General features: G+C 36.1%; 2 protein-coding genes and 1 long non-coding RNA gene across 5 annotated transcripts; 2 read left to right on the top strand and 1 right to left on the bottom strand.

Moving 5' to 3' along the window:
- The first annotated feature begins 3,341 nt into the window (after positions 1–3,341).
- On the top strand, positions 3,342–5,387 carry LOC113760394. Its single transcript, XR_003467034.1, has 3 exons — positions 3,342–3,387; positions 3,529–3,609; positions 5,099–5,387. It is a non-coding gene; the product is annotated as an uncharacterized LOC113760394 (long non-coding RNA).
- Positions 5,388–7,327: 1,940 nt separating this feature from the next.
- On the top strand, positions 7,328–9,292 carry LOC113760079 (protein IQ-DOMAIN 14-like). The gene is made up of 4 exons (XM_027302653.1): positions 7,328–7,423; positions 7,571–7,741; positions 7,916–8,134; positions 8,675–9,292. The coding sequence occupies exons 1-4, from the start codon at positions 7,328–7,330 to the stop codon at positions 9,290–9,292; spliced, it is 1,104 nt and encodes a 367-aa protein (XP_027158454.1).
- A 958-nt stretch (positions 9,293–10,250) lies between these two features.
- LOC113763067 (serine/threonine-protein kinase Nek2) lies at positions 10,251–18,940 on the bottom strand. 3 transcript variants are annotated; one of them, XM_027306759.1, is made up of 16 exons: positions 18,646–18,940; positions 18,409–18,463; positions 17,604–17,704; positions 17,375–17,441; positions 16,902–16,967; positions 15,951–15,997; positions 15,793–15,838; positions 15,562–15,642; positions 15,426–15,468; positions 15,288–15,337; positions 15,123–15,204; positions 14,941–14,990; positions 13,710–13,783; positions 13,295–13,346; positions 11,974–12,420; positions 10,251–11,254 (listed from the first exon to the last, which is right to left on the bottom strand). In XM_027306759.1, exons 3-16 carry the CDS (start codon positions 17,690–17,692, stop codon positions 10,562–10,564), a joined length of 1,887 nt encoding a protein of 628 aa, XP_027162560.1. In that variant the 5' UTR covers positions 17,693–17,704; positions 18,409–18,463; positions 18,646–18,940; the 3' UTR covers positions 10,251–10,561. The 3 variants fall into 3 exon arrangements, with proteins under 3 accessions (XP_027162560.1, XP_027162561.1, XP_027162559.1); XM_027306760.1 differs by lacking the exon at positions 18,409–18,463 and having other exon boundaries at positions 17,604–17,737; XM_027306758.1 differs by lacking the exon at positions 18,409–18,463.
- Positions 18,941–20,591: the final 1,651 nt, after the last annotated feature.

Here is a 20,591-nt window from a genome sequence, read left to right as displayed (position 1 = left end):
GAAATACTTTCAAAGCCAATTCCAAAAGTAGGATAGAGGAGATAAAAAAGGAGCTGGAAAGGGTGAAAAACTCTGATTGTGAGAACAGGAAAGGGGTAGTTGCTGAGCTTAAGAATCAGCTTAAAGAAGCCTATACGGAGGAAGAAAACTTCTGGAGTCAAAAAGCCAGATTCAACTGGCTAAGAGAAGGTGACAAGAACACTAAGTACTTCCATGCTCATGTTAAGGGGAGGAGATCTACTAATAGAATCAGAAAGCTGCAGAAGGAAAATGGCTCATGGACTGAGAATGAGGATGAGGTAGTTGCAGAAATTTCAGAATACTTTAAAGATCTCTTCGCTAGTGGAGGCAGGAGGGATATGTCAGAGGTCCTGGAGGGTATTTCCCATTCCATAACTCAAGAGATGAATTATAAGCTTACCAAACCAATAGAAGAGGAAGAAATCAGAAAAGCACTTTTTTCTATGCAGCCTGAGAAAGCTCCTGGACAGGATGGAATGTCTCCCCTGTTCTTTCAAAGATTCTAGACCATTGTAAAAGGAGATGTTATTCCTGCTATACTTTCCTTCTTTAATACTGGTCATATGCTTAGATCGGTTAACCACACAGTCATATCCCTTATTCCTAAAATACTGAATCCTACCTGCCTGAAAAACTTTAGGCCTATTAGCCTGTGCAGTGTGATTTACAAAATTATCTCCAAAATCCTGGCTAATAGGCTAAAGCCTATTCTAGACATTTGCATTAGTAATACACAATCAGCTTTCATTCCTGATAGGCAAATTCTAGACAATGTGATCATAGCTCATGAGTATATGCACTACCTCAAAAATAAAAGGCATGGACTAGATGGATACATGGCTATCAAATTGGACATGGCTAAAGCCTACGACAGGGTTGAGTGGCATTTTGTGCAGGCAGCTATACAGAAGATGGGTTTCTGTTCACAATGGATCAACTGGATTTCTAAGTGCATGCAAACTGTTACTTATTCTTTCAACTGCAGTGGAGAAATCAAAGGATTCATCACACCAGGGAGAGGTATAAGGCAGGGAGATCCTCTATCTCCCTACCTCTTCTTAATTTGCTCAGAAGGCTTTTCAAGCTTATTGAGGAGAGCAGAAGGAAGAAACGAGATACAGGGGCTGAAAATCAGCAGACAAGGGCCTATCATTTCACATCTTTTCTTTGCAGATGACTCACTGATTTTTTGTAAAGCAAGCAATCAACAGGCCAATGAAATTATGAAGATCCTCAAAACGTATGAAGGGGCATCAGGTCAGCTAGTTAATCTAGATAAGTCAGCTGTTTTCTTCAGCAAAAACATCTCTCAGGATCAAAGGAAGGATGTATGTAGTGCACTAGGTGGAATGAAGGAAATGACACAAGGGAGGTATCTAGGCCTTCCAATGGTAATAACAAGGACAAAAGACCAAGTGTTTGGCTTCATCAGAGAAAACATAAGTAGGAAGCTTCAGTGCTGGAAAAACGAGCTGCTAAGCAGTGCAGGCAAGGAGGTAATGTTGAAGGCTGTCTCCATGGCAATGCCTACTTACGCCATGTCTTGTTTTAAAATGCCAAGGAAACTGTGCAAAGACATCACTGCTTTAATGGCTAACTACTGGTGGGGAGAATCAGATGGGAAAAGCAAGCTACACTGGCTGTCTTGGAAAAAACTGGCTATTGACAAACCTGAAGGAGGATTGGGATTCAAAGATATTGAGGCCTTCAACAAGGCTTTGTTGGGAAAACAGTTTTGGAGGTTACTAACCAAGCCAAATCTTCTTCTCAGCAAAGTTCTTAGAGCTAAGTATTTCCCCAAGGTCTCAATATTCAGGTGTAAAGCTCAAAAAAATGCCTCTTGGATCTGGCAAGGGCTGCTAGGAGTCAGAAGTTTCATAGAAGAAGGCGTAATCAGAAAGATTGGGAATGAAAGAAGCACAAACATCTGGGAGCATAAATGGATCCCAGGAACAACCTCTGGTAAGCCTACTACCCCACGACCTGGTAACAATGCAATGAAAATGGTGCAGGAGCTTATCAGGCATAAAGGTTGGGATAGAAACACCATCTTCAGAACATTTAACCAGAATGATGCAGAGAGGATCTTGAGCATTCCTATAAGCCTAATAGGCAAGGAAGATAGTTATTTCTGGCAACATAATGGGGGAGGCTGTTATTCTGTCAAATCTGGTTACAAGTTCCTCATGAAGGGAAAGGACAGGTCTGAGAAGGCAAAATCAGAAGAAGCAGGCCCAAGCATAGGGGAAGGAAGCCAGCAAATGAGGCAGATGTGGAATACTCTTTGGAAGCTAAACATAAAACACAAGGTTAAACTGTTTATTTGGAAGTGCATTACAGGGGCATTGCCAGTTAGGGAAGCAATTTTTAGAAGGACAGGGATGGGTGACCCGTTTTGTAGAGCCTGTGGGGAGCACCAAGAAACAGTGGAACATCTCCTATTAAGCTGTCCAGGCACCGTAGATATATGGAAGGTGGCTCCAATTCAATAGGATGGAGTTAGAGACCAGCAAGGAGATTTTAAACGATGGTGGTGCAAGATATCAGAGGCAAAGGCAAGACCTGAAGGAACACAGCATATTGGACTGACTGCAAACATTTTGTGGCAAGTGTGGAAGGAAAGAAACAAACAGCAGTTTGAAGGCCAAAGCAGAAGTCACCCTGTGAGGACAATGTACAAGGCCCAGAAGGAGTGGCTAGAACTAGAGGAACTAAGGAAAACTAAGGACAGAATGAGCACAGGAGAAACAGTTTCTACTCAGACAGTACATCATCAGGGGTTTGAAGATAAGGAGTCCATAGCACTACATGTGGTCTCAACTAGTCGGCAAAGGCAATTGTCAACTGGGATTGGAGTCGTAGCTGAGACCTTTTCGCACACAAGGATTGCAGAATGGGCTCTAAAGGAGAGATCACTTGGAACCAAGCTTCTTGATGATGCAGCAGCAGTCAAACTGGTCTTGTGTAAAGCTTTGGAGCAGAACTGGGACAAAATCAATATTTTGCTCCAGAACAAAGAGTTACTAAGATAGCTCAAGAATCCGAGCTCCCTAGACAGTTGTCTAACAACTCTGACTGAGGACATTATTGAATTACAGAGAATGTTTCGTATGTGCTCTTTTGAGCTAGCCAGGGGAAGTATTATATCTAAATGTAAAAGTTTAAGTTCTTATGCCTTAGGCATTACTGTGGATGAGGAATGGTATTTTCCTCAGTGCAATTGAGCACTAGTTGTAAAGTCTCTCGAGCCGTTGCTCGCTTTGTACAGTTTCCTTTAGTCAATGAAAATCTTATCGTTTCGTCAAAAAAAAAATAGTGGTTACTCTAATCTCAACGACATCTCAGTTTTTCCATGCTTTAATCAATGTAAGAGCACCATGGCTATTATATAATTATTGAAATTACTTTTTCATTTTTATTTATATTTGAGATTAATAGAAAAACATGCAATAGAGGTTATATGTATATAACAGCTATTGTGGTAATTTAAATGTTTGATTTAAAAAGGTGCCGTTGGGTCCGATTGTTCAAGGCTGGGAGTTAAGCTTTCATCATCAACTTCATCTCGAAATAATGATGACAGCCCTGGTGAGTTTACAAATCCATTGAGAAGTTTTGAATTTTAAATACGTAATAATCTTAATCTTAATTTATAAATAGAGTAAATTGAATTTTTAAAATTAAATTTAACAATAAGTAAATGGAAAATTAGATTAAAAAGATAAAAGGGATTTAATAAGAAGAAAAGAAAGGGCACAAAAAAAAATTGAGATACAAATATTAATTTTTAGTCGTAATTGTATTTGTACTTGAGAACTTTTTAGTGCCATAATCTTCATTTTCATAGGCGAAAACTAGAACGTACAAGAATTGATTGTTTCACTTGTATTTTGTTTTCTTTGTATTTCTTTTCTTGTTCTTTTCCTTCAACAAATGCAAGGCATTATAGTGGAAGCTAATCAAATAGAAGTAGGAAACTGAGCTGGTCTTGAGTTCTTTTATCAAATATATTTTACTTAAAGTGCTTCATTATTGATAAGGATCAAAAGAAATTTTATCTGATTGATTGTTTAACGAGTATTGCCAATTTTGAAGAAAGAAGATCTAGAATAATATTTCACTTGCATCATAAACATATTTTTCAACCCACCTTTTTATATTCCCAATTACCTTTTTATCTCACATACATCACATCACAAAAAGTGTTACAGTAATTATTCCAAATAATATTATAGCACTTTTTATGATGTGATGTATGTGAGATAAAAAGGTGATTGGGAATATAAAAAGGTGGATTGGAAAATGTGTTTATGATGCAAGCGAAATATTATTTGACCACTTTTTGCTATCCAAACACTCCAACTCTATCCAAACAAACCTACTATTTGACCAATTCAAAGCATAATAATTAAGTTGAAAGGATTGTTCCCTTATAAGTCCAAGATTAACATACACGGAATTGACATTTTTAGTGGCAAAAGTTCAAACCCCATAATTACCCTTTTTTTTTTATTGGTCAATCGTATACTAGTTGTCAACTTTCCAATCGAAATTCAACAAGTCACTTTAGCCATGGCAAGTGAACTGATATTATGAAAATTTTCAATATTTGAATCACAATCACTAAGTAAGAATAACATGAAAACAATAATGTTTATCATATATTGTGCTCTATATATCTAAAAATTCCCATTACGGGCTCCAATTTAAAGATTGCACTTGTAAAAAAAAAACTTTGTAGACATGCTTAAGCTAATGGTCTGGAGAAGCAGCAATGAAATTTACTCCATCTTATAGTTATTCGCAAGGAGCTAAATCCATTTTGTCATTTAATTTTTATTTAATAAAATTTGGGCTAGCATCTCACTCCGTGTACGGAATTTGCCCGAAAAAAAAAAGTTCCATTTTGTTGTGTTAAATCCCCAACTTTAATGCATTGACAACTTGTAGTATTATTTAGAATGAATGCATCTTGAAATTTTTGTTTCTCATTAACTTTTTCTTCTAGCCTTATTCAAGAAAACTGAAATTGGATTGACGTTTATGCTCACTCTTTCTTGTTTGAAAAAATTTTCAGCTACATCAATTTTACCATGGAAGTTTCAATGGATGGGAATCTTGCTGATATCTGGTGCTATACTACTCTGGAAATAGGAATTTCAATAGTGTGTTGCCTCAGTTTGGCATCACTTTACCAGTTATGTATACACATAATTGCTTGATATTGATTGCGATGTACTTATTTAATTATTTGCACAAAGGATTGATTTTGCATTCATAGAATAAACACGAGGAAGAGGATTATAGCTACTAGAATAGCCTCATATATAGTAGCAAGCAGCACCTTCTATTAACATCTTTCTTGTGTAAAAGAACATACTGTTAGTGCAGATATTGATTTTGTTAATAGTGAATGATGGGTTCTGGACCATTTGTTTCAAATACGAGCAATGTTTTCACATTCAGACTGGATCACGGGTCTGACTGGTTCAACTAGCAATCGTTCATGCCCCGATTCAGGTCCAAATCTTATTGAATTTAAAAGTTGTGTAAAGGTCTTAATTGAGATTAATCTTTCATTATGTTTGTAATGGCTTCACTATCTCCATCTCCCAGAATGACACTTGACAAAAACTAAAGATAAAATTAATTCACACCCATAGGAAAGTGTGAAGGAAAAATTAGCCTTAATTGGCAGTTATTGTTGATAGGTACATGTACATCTGATCACTTTTGTAATACTCCTACCAATCTAGTTCTGTATAACTTACCATTTAAAGTCAAAGTCAAATTGTGTATGGATTTGTGTTTGGTGCGTATCCTCCATGTGGCTGATAATTAAAGTTAAACCGTCGTTCCCTTATTATCTTTTGGGTTTAAGTTTTGCTAAAATTAATTGCAACAACTTACGATATCACTAAACCACGTACCTAAAACAAACCATTTTTTTTCTTAGAATACTAACATTCGAGAGCTTGTTATACAATTGGAGGAGAGATTGTCCAATATTTGGAATCTCATTTATCAATGACTATAAAAAGGTTGCTAACTGTAGCTTATCAATGACTGTAAAAGGCAATTGCCAATGGGATTGGCTAAGCTAGTAAGGCTTGTTTAAGGGAAGATTGTTTTGATTCCCGATTTTTTTTTTTCAGTCTAACTTCAACAATCTACACTACTTCTATACTATAGACAAAAGTTTGGTTTGATTCCCATTATCAATGATATCGCATTTATAGGTAATCTTTATCAACAATCTGCAATACTACTCCTATATTATTAAGGAGAGAGGACTAAGTTGGGTTTATAAGTGGTTAAAGAATGAACTCTTCAGATCAGACAAGTACACTACTACACTCTCGAGAGAAGTTTACGAGACTCTCTTTGGCCATTAGACCAAAACCCAATGAAATTTTCATTGGTAAGTAATCTATAAATCAAAAAATACACCAATGGTTTGCTTTGACTTGAGAATTGGGATAACCATCCCCTCTTCCTAATCTTTCCCCAAAACAAAAAATAAATAAATAAAAATGGAACTGCTGCAAGGACTAGGCTTTCGTTCCTCTGCTGCAAATGAATTTAGTTACCTAGTTAAGCATCTAAGGTACTTGTTTCAGTTTCAGTGCATAACTTTGATCCGCATTGTCTCAAGTCTCTACTACACAAATTGGCTTCTACACAAATAAATGGAGATCGGAGATCTTGGTATTGCATAATTGGACATAATTGGAAACCTCTCCCTCTTTAAGAGAAGACTTCTAGTTTTCCTTTTTGGCTTTTCTTTGCATCCCTGAATGAAGAAGACGTAGGTAGTTTAGTTCTAAAAGCAACAAGTACTAAAAACAAAGAACAAACTGATTTTCAGTCGTTGAGAAACCACAACCACCCTTGAATCCATAGAAATGTGTCAATTGGCATCACAAGGGGAAGTCTATGCAGGCCTCAGCCATAAACAAATAAAACAAGGACCAGTATTCTCCACCAAAATTATCTTGTTTGATTTTTGGGTTAGCAGAAAAGTCGAAGTTTAACGTTATTGCAAACCCTATATAATTGCTATTGTAGCAGAAGAATATAAAGGCCGGATATTCAACAACGTAGACAAATTAAGAAAGGTTGAGACATCAACCTTTTATTAGCCATCAATTCTGTGTTCAAGCTCTTTCTGTTCAAGTTATATAGAAGTCTCAATCATTTTAGCTGTTGATTTTGTTGCTTATAGACATCCCTTTATTCTCTAGGCCATTTTTTATTTCGTTTCTACTTCATTTGTCCCTACTGTTTAAGGCTTTGATGGTATAGGATGGGTAAAGCAGGAAAATGGATCCGGAACTTTTTGTTAGGCAAAAGGGAGGAGAAAGACAAGCACAAGAAAAGAGTGAATTCAGTTGCCACAGAGGTAAGTAACTTAGGAAGCCCAAGAGCAATCTTATCAGTTACAAAAGAGAAGAGGAGATGGAGCTTCAAGAAATCAACCACCACAGAAAAAGTCACTTGTCGCAATCTGTCATTTGACTCACTCTCTACTCCCCACCTGGCAAAACAGGTCCTAGAGGAGCATGAAATTGAGCAAATTCGTTTTAAGGCAATCCTAGTAACAACTAGCAAGCAAGTCAATGGAACAATGCCGGTTGTTACAGCTCCTGTTTCACAAGCTATAGGGCCCCTCAAAGATGCTGCTGCCATCAAAATTCAGGCTGCATTTCGTTCTTATTTGGTATGTGTAATTTGAGCTTCTAAAGTTTTTTCCATTGGTTTGTTAGATAATCTAGTGGTTGGATGCCTCCTTTTGTCAACAGATCAAATGAATGTGTTTACGATAATCTGATTAAAATGCAGACATACGAACAATTTGGGTGAGAATTCACAATAATCTGATCGTTTTCTGCAGGCAAGAAAAGCATTGCGTGCTTTACGCGGACTAGTGAAGTTACAAGCATTAGTAAGGGGTCACCTGGTCAGAAAACAAACTACTGCAGTTCTGAGGAGCATGCACGCTTTGATGACTATCCAAGTTAGAGCTCGGTATAGGAGAGTTCAGATGGTTGAGGCCGGAGCAGAGCTTGCAACAAAAAGATCAGGTCATGGAGAATCGGCTCGAAATAGTACAGTAAGGCCTTTTCTGGATTATTTTCTCCCCTTCCCTTTGGATGATCATCCATCAAGTTCTGCATTTTGTAGGATTTGTTCTTCCACTCAATTTCTTCACTCAAATCTACTGGATTTTTTCTTCAGTAGGGAACTGTTATAAGTCAGCTCAGTTGATAAACCTGATACAATCAGATTTTACCAAACCAAGTAACCAATAATGTTGGACAAAGATATTCCAGGACAAACCACCAAATCTGATGTTAAACAAATCCTACTGATTTCACAAAATGTAATTAAATTAGTTCTTCCACTCAGCTGAGAAATCGACGTGATGTGTACACTAAATTTATCTCCATGTCTCCACCTGAACATAGATGGGATCTTCTCACACATTCAACTAGGCAACCTCATTGTCCTACTTTTCTTCAACGTATACTATATTTATATAATTCTAGGAGCATATATAGCGATATTTGTTTCCTACGCGTACCACTGGTGTTAAATGTCTTGTTGTATTCAGCAGCAATAATTAACAAGCCGTTTGATCACTCAAATGTAGGATAGAAAGGATGTAAATGCTCATGAGATGAGGACAAGTATGAAGAGCAAAAGCGGACCCTTACATTATTCACAAGCTGAAAGAAAGGAACTTGGAGTCATCACCACATATCACTCTGGTCGGTTTCCAATAAACATGCAAGAAGATCAGCCTGACCAGACATGTTGTAGTCCACCGGCAACAGTGACCGAAACGAGCTCCACCAATCTGTCCAAAACAAAACAAATAAAACTGCAGGCATCCACTGCTCCACTTTCTCATGAAAATCGAGGTTACATGTCCAACACAGCATCTTCAAAGGCAAAAGCAAGGTCACACAGTGAACCAAAGCAAAGGCCAAAAAAATGGCGCCCCGTACAAAAAAACAAGCAATCAACATCAGTGCGAGGTGTAAACGTCGCCCTTGAAGTTCAGGAGCAATATATGCCTTCACCTTCAGAATTCGATGAGCAAGAAAATCAGCATCCATGGTTCATCAAGCTTTTTCGATCTGCAAAGCAAGTAGACGGTAGTCATGCAGATCATTCGAGTGTAGCAACTTGCAATTCCAACTTTGAGAAGACTTTAAATCCATTTGAGGTATGTTCTAGGTATTTGGCTAATACTTCTAGGGGCTAGTGACCTGTTAAGCAGATTGGGAAACTTTTGATCGAAACTTTGTTTTCTAATTGAGAGATCACAATAGTATTATCATTTGGTCAAAACAGTACTTGGTCGAATTATCACCTGATCTAAAAACTCAAACAGTTAGACAACACTATTTTAAAGCACAACAACAAAATATGTAGTGCATGAACACTTGGCAACATGTTTTACTTAATTCCTAAAGATCTTTATGCATATTGATTTCATCATTCCACTGCAGCCTCCCAAGAACCTATATTAACCTTCCCAAGACAGCTGAATCAAATTTAAACTGCTGCAGCCATCAACAATCCGCGGATGCAATAATGTAGTCATCAGTTTAAAATAATGTAGTACATTCTGATATTCACTGACACAGAAATGAGACTCGTTAAGTGGCTGCTGAAGCCGCCAAATTTTGCTATTATTGCTACTTTTCAATGGACTTCTGACCAGTGACTAGTAGTATACTTCTTTTGGTGAAACCAGTATCGGACTACAGTAATGGGATCAAGTGTTAGAAGGGAATAACCTTCTTTCCCAACACATGAATCAATCCAAAATACAGGAGGTGCCAGGATCGACTCTCCAGCACATGAATCAGCCCAAGATACCAAAAAAAAAAAATGAATCTTTTATCGATGATCATCTTCTACCGTACGGTGGGGTCCATCTCCACTTTCAGCTTAAAAAGATAGAGATTAAGTGGCAAAAAATTGTAGAGTCAACAGCTCGATGTGAAGTGAGAAGTTTCCATTTCAAACTCTTTTTCTTGTTTCATGTTGCAAAATACAAGACAACCTTACTCCTTACAACTTTCAGCAGGAGTTCCAACATTTGAGCTCAGTTGGAACGTAGACTTAGTCAGTTGGTGAGTGCTAATGTACCGTAGATGGCAGAAAAGGGGACATCTCATTTGCATGTCTAGATAAAGAGAGAAAGTAAGCTCAAATTAAGTTCGAAATTTCTATGTGCCGTTCATATTGTCATCCTACATGATGGATCTTAAGTATTCATGACGCAAAATGGTTAAGAAACACAGCATCACAGCATCAAGTTCCTGCATTTCATTCACCACTTCCCAATTAAGACCTCCAGATTAACAACATAAAAATATGTCCGCTCCTAGTTAGAATCCTGCCTATACCATACAACCCAGAACATTACAAGTTCTTGCCTGTACCTGAGATTACTGCCTATTACTGCCTACACCTCAGTTTGTAAAACGCTAATTAGCCATTACAATTAATAGCAGCAACAGTTTTAGATAGGTTGGGCGACCAAGGGTTGGTCTTCCTGCTTTGCCGTGTTTTCCTTGAAACTCTTGGTCAACCAAATGGCTGTTTCCCTTGGAGACACCTTCCCTGGACCAAATGGCTTCAATAAGACTCCAAGCTCTTCAAACCTTTCCTCTTGCAACAATCTTGCACTAAACTCAAGCAAACCTTCCAAAGCTTCAGCACGTTGTTGATGTGATGACATGTCAAAACGACGGCGCCTTAAGTCTGATGAGGTACGGCTTGAAGCACCAGCCGTGGCATTTTGGTCAGAACATTCACTTACAGCCTCCCTATCCAGAGCAAGTTTGGGGCCTTCAAATCCTTGCCAAGCATCTGCAAAACTTAAGCTACCAAGTGGTTTGTCCAGAACTTCAACTGTGCATTTATCCTTCATTATTGATCGTTCACCTTGAGGTGAGTTGGAGGAACCTTGTACAGAGGCCGTTGAAGCTCTACGAATGGGAATAATAGAATCCTCATAAGAGTCTAAATGGAACTCAACCATCCTATCAATCCGGGGAGCATTGACAGAAACATCTGGAGAGTTAACACAGTCAAGTATACCAAGACTGGGTCTGCGGCCTGATTCTCGAACTTCACCTTTACTTGACAAAGGCAAAGAAGCTCTACGAGTAGCAAAAGCAGATCTTTTCGCAGCAATTCTTGAAGCCAGGAGCTGCATCAATCAGCATTTAACAACTAATAATGTTACAGCATGAAGGAAGTTACAAAAAGCACAGGGCATTTATGTCAGTAATAGATGAGTTGTAGTCTCACTACCCTGCTTAACTTTGTGCATATATAGCACAGACGTACACCAAAGATGTTAAAGATGTTCGTCTGCACAATTGCTGACTCATTATAAAATTTAACATATAGGGAAGGCTCAGTGTTATAAATGGAAATGCACAATAAATATGGCCAACTGGAACTTTCAGATGATATTGTTGACTTAGAAAAAAAAGAAAATTAGCATCTTCAGGAGATAAAAGGACACAATCGCATATAGAGTTGATGTCAAAAGAGATTGAAAGTTACTCCATTTCTAGGCAACAACATGCTTGACCAACAGTTGAATACCTTGACAAGTAAGATGCAAGTCAGTTCACACAACCCTCTCCCCCCCACCCCAAAGGTTCCCTTTTCAAAATATTAAATAGGGTATGAATCTACAATCTAGTCCAGTGTTTAACAAGATACAGCATCCAGCATGATCTGAATATGCTATTACGATGGTCAGATAATATGATCATACAGATTCAGATGGAAGGAAACACAAAAAGTTGGTAGAAGTGAACTGGAAAGAATATTGAAAGGGAAAGGTACAAGAATTAAAATTTTCCATCCATCAAAATAAAGGCTGTCTATCTGAAATAAGTTTCCTGTTGATCTTACCGGTTCCCGGTTTTTAGAGAGTTCTCCCGGTCTTTTGGAAGTAGAAGAAGGTTTTGTCACACTCATTTTTTGGTTCTTTGATACGCTAGAAACTTTTGAAGTTATCCTTTTAGTAACAGATGTCACTTCATGCACGCTATCAACTGACACCTCTTCCATTCTTCTGTCCAGAAACTTAGGGTTGTTTTTAATTGTTTGGTCTGAAAAAGGATAGTCATGCTCAGCTTCAGATACACTAGGATTTAAAGTCCTGTCACCACCAAAGGAAAACCGTTTTTCCCGATAAGTAGAAATAGCAGCTTTTGTTGGTGCAGAGAATCTGTTTTTCTTCATGTAATTTGTCTCAGGCCAGTGTATAGGAAAACTGTTCCTCCTAGGGCTGTTATGTTTGAGATGAATATCGAGCACATAAGGCTGAAGGTGTGGGTGCCTAAGAAGTTCTGCAGCCTGCAAGGGAAAATATACATATTAAATGAAAGGTACATTTTCTTGATGGACAAGTACCCTTTGAATATCTACTTTCAGTAAATAGCCAATCAATTGAGAAACTAAATTGACAAAGCGAAAAAACAAGAGATGCATTTGTTTCACAGAATATGAATGCAGAAGGTTATTGAGTCGAGCTTGATGAAATCATTATTCTTTGCCGCTTTCATGCAAAGCATAAGAAACAAATTAAAAGGAAGAAGCATGTTGTTGGCATCCGGTGATGCATTTGTCTAACTTAGGAAAAAGGAATGGCTAGATTATAAAGTGAAAGAATAGGGAGGAAATAAAAAGTGCTAAAAGGGAAAAAATTTTCAAAATTAAAACATGCAAAGCAGCATTTGAAGGTAAATGCTATCAAAATGATCCGAGTACTACTTTTCCAGCATTTTTTGAGAGTAACTAATTTGATTGAAGTGATATTTCCCGTGAAAACCAAGATTCTACCAAATGTCAAGGCCTAGCTACTGACTAGAAAATTTTGGGATTTTCAGAAACAAAAACAGAAAATTATGTGTATCACATGCCACTGCTGGAAAAAAGTAATGCTTAACGGATAAGCCAGAGCATTTCCTAATATATATGACTTACATACTTTCAAATGCAAATAAAAGGGAAGAAACAGTACTATTTTCAAGGTAGAACCTAGAAAATTTGAAAGCAAGCAGCCAGGAATCCAGGACTCAGAAAACATAAGACAGAAACAGACAAAGAAAAATAATTAAAATGGCACCATGTTCCATCAAATAATGTTGCTGGATTACTTTTATGGTTGTGTTACTTGTTTATCAAAGTTAATGAATATACAAATTGCAGCAATAAGAATGAAATTTACGTTTGGTCGCAGTTCTGGATTTTTCCGCAGCATGCTTTTGATCAGACCACGGCTGTAATTCACATCACAGAAATGTCAGTCAATGACAAAAGCTAATTTGCATGGCAAACCAAGTTTTGCAAACAAAAACAAAAGAATAACCAAAGCAATTGTCAGTCATTGAGCACAATTAAATAATAGTAAACAATAACAAAAGTAGAAAATAAAAATGAAGCAATTCTTTATTGCAGCCCAAGATAAAATTTTATATCAAACAATATTAATCAGATATTTCACAACCATCCTACTAGAAATGAAATAAATCTAAGATGAATAATTCACTCTATGAAAAAAGAAAGCAAATTCATTCTAGTGGGTTGTCCAATAGAAGAACGCCGTTTGACAATAAACAGAGAGATTTAAAGAAGGAACTTACAGTCCACCAGAGTATTGTGCAGGAAGAGGTGCCACAATGGACTTGTTTATTCGGTTGATCAGTGCCTGCATATCCTACTCCATAAAAAAAAATTCGGTAAGTTGCCTGAAACCTCAAACAAACATGCTGATAAGCTACATTCTCATATTTGGTGCGATATGAAGCTACCAAGCCAAGAGAGTAAATTGCCAAAAGCCAATGATACACTATAAGAGTCATCCACAAGGAAAACTGGAGGAAGTGTAAGTTTTTCCATTGTCACAGAGACACGGCTTATCTGCACCAATGCTTAACTTGCAAATTAAAGAGTCAAATGTAATGTGTCAAGCATAAGCAAGGAACAATCAATAGAAACTAGAAGTGAGACAAAACCAAGTGCTTGCAAGAGCACATGATTAGTCAACATTAGATATGTTATTAATTCATTTAGAGCCATAGAGCACTCTACATGTTAGAAATCTAAGTTTAGTAGTCCTGAGGAACTATCCTAGCTCACAAGCCAATGAAAGGCTTGATGCCACAAAGTCAGAACTTTTAAGAAAGAATATGAGTCCCACAGAGATAGCAATACAGACTTAAAGGATCGAAAACCACACGCACAAGACAGGAGAGAGAGAGAGAGACCATCTGTGCAATTTTGAAACACTGATAGTTTGTGTGTGTATGGTAGGGGCTTTTCTAGTTTTTGAATAACTTCTTGCTGCCATAGAAATTTCTGCAGCATTATTGCACCAGTAATCTAGGATGAAACTATTTCACTTGAACTACATCCAACAGAAGAATGTCCAGTTAACTATAATCAATTTCATTGACTATCTTTGACGAAAAAAGGATAAAACAAAACCAAAATGCCTAACTTATACATGACAACACACTGACTGCAGGCCATGTAGGCAGAGTTTGAACAGAATATTTTCTTGCCAAGAAAAAAACTACAAAGAACTATATTTAACTACATTCAGCTTCTATCTTAACTAGATTATAAGAAGCGTCCAATAAAATGGAAGTATCCAAGCTTCCAAATTAGCCTAGGATAAAATGTAATACGATGGTCTGTGAAAATTTGCTGTCTTCATATGTATGGAAAAGAAGTTCAATAGGTTCTTCTATCATGTCAGTCTTCCCTTGACCTTGCAAAACTGCATGAGATATTTGGTAACCTATACTTATCGGTGCTTGAAAAATTCATGAACCAACTAAACTGCTTTACATGGAAAAAAAATGGACTTACGAAAGCCTTAAAAGCAGGTTTGTGCGCGCTCATTTCATATATGCAACATCCTGGATGTCAAGATTTTGATAGCAATCAGCAAAAGTTTATCTTGAAATGTAATATATGGTAAGATAGAAAATTATCTGTTATTTTTTCCATTTTCTTTCGTATTGTACTTGACAACTGACTATTTTGCTTACCAAGTGACCATATGTCTGACTTAGAACCATATGGTATATCAGCCAGAAGCTCAGGGCACATATAACTGGGAGTTCCCACAATCTGAAAGTAGAAAATCAACAAAACGCATTAACAGAAAGTAAAGCTGATATCCTAAAAATAAACAGTTCACCCATTTTACTTACAGAGGAAGCAAGATCATCCGAACTCAACCTCTTGGCAAGTCCAAAGTCACCTGCAACAATGGATTGTTGCTCATATTTTACTAAGATTTCTTACAGCTATCCAAATAAAATATAAAGTAAAAGACATGAACTTCTCACCAAGACAAATGTCCTGCTCTTTTGTTAAGAATATATTGGAACACTGCACAGAATGCACAAAATTTACTAATTACTGTACAATGTTACTGAAAAGTTTTGACTTTACAACTATTATTGAAACAGTAAATGCAGCTACCTTGACATCTCGATGAAGAATGTGATTCATGTGCAAGTAATCGAGGGCCATAAGGAGCTGAACAAGCCATTTACAAAGTTTCTGTAAAGAGTTGACGATACGAGTTAGAGTTAACGGTGCACCTAGAGATAGATGATCAAAAAATACAGACTGCATTTATTGCACATATATATGCACTTGCTAGAGGAAGAAATGTACAAAAAGAACGCTGTGCAACTACAAAAAAGAAACCTCTTCTGGGAAAAGTACACCATTCGCTTTCTTAATGGCTTCGGCCCTGCAAAACAGGAAATTTCAGAGGAGGTTTCCGATGACCATACTGCGAAAGATTACATCTACACTACATGGAAAGAATGACAAACTGCATTTTAAGCTTTATAACTACTTACATGTCTCCACCTTCACAGTAACCAATTACAATACAGACATAGCATCCCTGGTAACAAAAGCACCAAAATGTGTCAAGCTCAATCTGATTACATGATCTTAAATGCAATGTGAAATATATGCCCAAGCTAACTCCAGCACTAGTGATAACAACTTTAAATGGGGATAATTCTAGCACTATTTTTTATGTTTTAAAGTGGATAATATGAGTTACAAATCAAAGTGATAGAATAATATCTCCACCAGTACAAGATTGGTCATGTATATCTATTTCTGTAGGATTTGACAAGAGTCAATGAAATTCCAAAATGATAAAACTTAGAATTAGCTACATCAAATAAATTAAATTTGTTGTCATAGTCGATATCTTCTCATAAAAAGGAAAAAGGATAGAACTCATACACTTAAAATGCAATTAATAAGGCCAACCAAAATTCTTGTCAAAAACAAATTTAGCACTTATCTCCTAACAAAGAATTGAGACTAGTTTATTTAATGGAAGTTAAGATAATCAAAATGTCTGCAAAATTTAAAAGGTGCAAAAAAGAGCCACTTTTTCACATTGTCATATAAGAAATCAAAACTTTGAATGCAAAATTTCCTTTGTGACCCTAAACCTTGTGAAATATCAATCAAAGGCTGTGTAAGATAATGGCAGCAGAAACAAAGAAAACTGGAAAATTGAAAGAGTCAACAATCATGAAGGTGTACTACTGTGAGGATTTTTCAAGGAAGCACATAGAAATGCAGCGGTTGGCAAGAAAATAACTATACAATGATGAGAAAATTTACTAACTATTTCAAGTTAGTTAAATGATAAAACAAAATAACATCAAAGAAAAATTAGAGACATACTCCCAACTCTCATTTTAAAAAAAAAAAAAAAGGAGGGACAAAAGTAGGTGCCTACGTCTACCAAAAGTAACCAAGAGTAACAACTACAGTCTGCTAACCTTCTCCACCCAGGAATCTTTATACTCCACAATAAATGGATTTTGCATTCTGGAGATAAGCTCCATCTACAAAGAGAAAGAGGAAAGATCAGTCAGCTGTGCTCAAGATATTGTTCATCAAACACACATTACAAGGTCAGTGGCAGAACATATAGTGAACAACTTTTTGGCAACACGGGAGACTTTTATCTTGTAAGTATATTTACTTGACCACATTTGAGAAAGGATCTAATACATGATCTCCTAGTCTTGAGAAACCTCAGTATCTTTTATTATTCATCCTCAAGGATAAGCTTAATACCTCTTTTAAGGAAAACAAGGGGCATACTTGTAAGGCATAAATAAGCATTGCTCAATGGATTTCTTAACATGTCAAGGAAGATCAGGAGACATCAAAATCCAGAAAATTGAAGAACAAATTAAGAAAATCCACTGAGTAATAAAAGAAAGTAATCAGTATCAATAACACCAACCTCCTGATGAGCATTTCGACGTGTCCTATCCGTCTGGCGGGCAAGACGAATCTTTTTCAATACATACCTTCAAATTTACAAATTTATACAAAAACCAATTAAAATAAGTCTAACAAAACAAACTAAATCTTGTATGTATTGTAGCGCACAAAAAAAAATTAAGGACTTAAACAGAAAATCAAGTGCGCAATATGTAAGCTGCAATGTTGCTTGTTCTAAGCAAACTTACTTCTTCTTTTCAAGTTTATGACGCACAAGAAGGGCAGAACCAAACGCTCCTTTCCCAATTTGCTCCAGTACTTCATATTGCTCCATCATTTTTATTCTTTTCTGTTCACGCCCACACAATAGAAAATCCAAACACTAAGAACCCATCACAAGCCAAAAAATTTTAAAAGAAAAAAATTAGAAATTGTTCAGAAAAAATAAATCAAATAAATAAATAATCGGAAACCTACATCTCTTTGAAATCAAGAACAAAAAAAAAAAAAAAGAACTCAAAGAAAACGTACATTTCTTATTATGAATATTTAACAGCAAGGATTAAACTTTATGTACATTGTGTTTTGTGTGCATTTGGAAGTGTCTTGAAGATTACTTTTTCTTTAAAAACAAAAAAAAAATGAGAAGAGAAGAGGAAAGAGTAAAAGAAGTAAAGTTTTTGATTAATGATCCGAGTATTTACCTAGATTTCAAGAATCACAAACTAAAATAGCCATTTATACTTACAACTCTTAACAATACTAAAATTTAAATTTTAAATTTCAAAACAGATGACTAGAATTAGTTCTAAAAAATTGCTAGAATCCACAAACGAAAACTACATCCTTTACAAGGCTTAGAATTCAAGAAGTCGCAAGCCTTTCAAGAATTAAAAAAAAACCACACACACACGCCCACATTTAATGAAAATTTACTGCAAAAACAAATTTCAAATCATTCAAATCTCGGCATTATTATTAAACCGTTACAGAACACCAAAGGAAACAACTGTATAAACCCTAGTACGAAACACTACAGCAGGTCAACATTACCAGCAAATGCAGCTTCAGAAACGGACGTAAAATTCAAGGAATTTTTCAGTTAAAACTGCAATTTTAAGAAGAATATAAAGTAGAGAGTCAAACAGAGAAAAAGTCATAGTCAAATCTAGAGATTCACATTCATTTATCTTTTCAGACAACCTCAAAATTTTAAATTAAATTTAAAAAAAAAACTGAAAAAGAAAAAGAAAAAGCTGAGACAAATGAAGATAAAGAGAAGAAACTCACCTGAAGTCCGAGACTTTATCTTTTACAGGCAATGTAGGACTCAGAAGTTAGATCACAAGCAGCAGCAGCAAACTTTGTTGGAGTTAAGAGAAAGAAAAGGCAAAAAAAATGAAAATGAAGGAAAAAAGGGGTTCACATTTGTTGAAGTAGACGTAGAACGACGTCGTAAGAGAGCTAAAATGTACTGCTAGTATGGAAGCAGAGTTGAGATTGTAGTTGCTCCTCCATTATTTGTTCTGGTGGAGGGAGACAGAAGAGGGACAGAGGAAGGAAGAAGAGAGAGAAAGAAGGGAGAGAATTTGTTTGGGGGAAGAATACAATAATGTACAAATGTATCAGAAGAAGACAAATGCAAAAGAGGCGAGATTTGAATAAAAAAAGGCTAATTGCACTATTCACCGCTAAACTAATCGCCTTTAGTACTTTGCCCCTAGAACTACAAAATTGTAGTTGTAGTTAGAGGTGAAAGACGATCAAGTTAGTTAGTTGATATTGGAATCGTGTTAGACTGATAAGAGTTCTTTCGAATTTGGTTCGTTAACTAATCAAAATCAAACTTTGTTCGAGTAGCTTAATAGAGTTTATATATAAAATATACAAACTATTCGAACTCAATTCGTTTGAACTTAGTCGAGTAAATAAATAATAAAAAATTAAATATAATTTCAAACTCATTCACAAATATAAATATAAAACAGGCGAGATTTAAATAAAAGGCTAATTGTACCATTCACTGCTAAACTAATCGCATTTAGTACTTTGCCTCTAGAACTATAAATTGTAGTTAGTACTGAAAGATAATCAAGTTAGTTGATATTCGAATCGAGTTGGGTTGGGTAAGAGTTGTTTCGAGATTGATTCGCCAACTAATTAAATCCAAATTTAAACAAAAACTTTAGCATAAGATTATTGGAGTTTGCATGTAAAATATTCAAACTATTTGAACTCAACTCGTTTGAGCTCAGTTGGGTAAATAAATAATAAAAATTTGTAGACAATTTCAAATTCATTAACACAATCAAACAAGTTTGAACACTATAGCATTCCATTTGCTTTAATTTGTTTACACTCCTAATTGTCGGTGTTATAACACTTTAATCATAATTATTTTGTTAAAGTAATGCAATAAGTTAGATACGAAACAAATTTAGCTATCCCTTGCAAAATTCGAAAGACAATAAATTTAAGTTACATAGGTGAAAAGACACTAAATTTTATTTTTAAAACTACATAAATTACCCCTTCAAGATAGTAACTTGAAAGTAAATATATTTTTTGCCTTTGTGAAGTTAGTATTTTCTTTTTTTTCTCCCCAAAGAAAGCAAGATTAACAAATATATCAACATTTCAACTGACAAAAAAAAACCTTTAAAATTCATTTATTAGTGTGCTTATTGTCCCTTAAATTGTAAAACTCTTAGCTAATTTCCGGCATAATTTGGACTATTTCACCATAAAATTTAAAGTTTGAGGTGCTCTATGGCTAGAATCATTCTAAAGGGCGCGCAAAGCTAATGACGAATAGTTTAGGGGTGCAATCCTTAAAGCAAAAGGTACTGAAAAGTGTGTTTAAGAAACGGATAAACTGAGGTTTAGTATTTAATTAAATACTAAATATTAAATTAGTGGTTCCAGAGATCTTTGCGAAAGAGACAGAATGAGGGTGGGGTCAAGTGGAACAGTCTTTTGTTTGGAGCTGGATTGATTTGATGCTATCAGAGTTGTACATTGAGGGTTATTTTAGTTGTGCAAGGGTAAAAGAGGGTGTAAAGTACAAGTTAAACTCCGCTGTGTGGACATGGTGCAAGTGTAGAGGATCGTGGCTCTACTTTTCGAGGTCATAAAGACGCGGGAACAACGTGGGCCCCACTCCCATCTTGTGTGGGTCGCCACTTGGTAGTCGTACTACTCTACTCTACTGCTCAATCACGAGGCCCCTAAAACGG

Source organism: Coffea eugenioides, chromosome 2, assembly GCF_003713205.1.
Source record: "Coffea eugenioides isolate CCC68of chromosome 2, Ceug_1.0, whole genome shotgun sequence".
NCBI lineage: Eukaryota > Viridiplantae > Streptophyta > Magnoliopsida > Gentianales > Rubiaceae > Coffea > Coffea eugenioides.
Note: the sequence above shows the minus strand (reverse complement) of the source record. Positions and strands in the feature narration are given on the sequence as shown.

Excerpts from the sequence above, each read along its gene's own strand:
- LOC113763067 (XM_027306759.1), bottom strand. The coding sequence starts at position 17,692 with ATGATGGAGCAATATGAAGTACTGGAGCAAATTGGGAAAGGAGCGTTT. Across the intron at positions 15,839-15,950 it reads TACTGTGAAGGTGGAGACAT|GGCCGAAGCCATTAAGAAAG; the intron begins GTAAGTAGTTAT and ends CCTGTTTTGCAG. Across the intron at positions 13,784-14,940 it reads AACCTGCTTTTAAGGCTTTC|GATATGCAGGCACTGATCAA; the intron begins GTAAGTCCATTT and ends TTTATGGAGTAG.
- LOC113760079 (XM_027302653.1), top strand. The coding sequence starts at position 7,328 with ATGGGTAAAGCAGGAAAATGGATCCGGAACTTTTTGTTAGGCAAAAGG. Across the intron at positions 7,424-7,570 it reads TGAATTCAGTTGCCACAGAG|GTCCTAGAGGAGCATGAAAT; the intron begins GTAAGTAACTTA and ends CTGGCAAAACAG. Across the intron at positions 7,742-7,915 it reads CTGCATTTCGTTCTTATTTG|GCAAGAAAAGCATTGCGTGC; the intron begins GTATGTGTAATT and ends CGTTTTCTGCAG.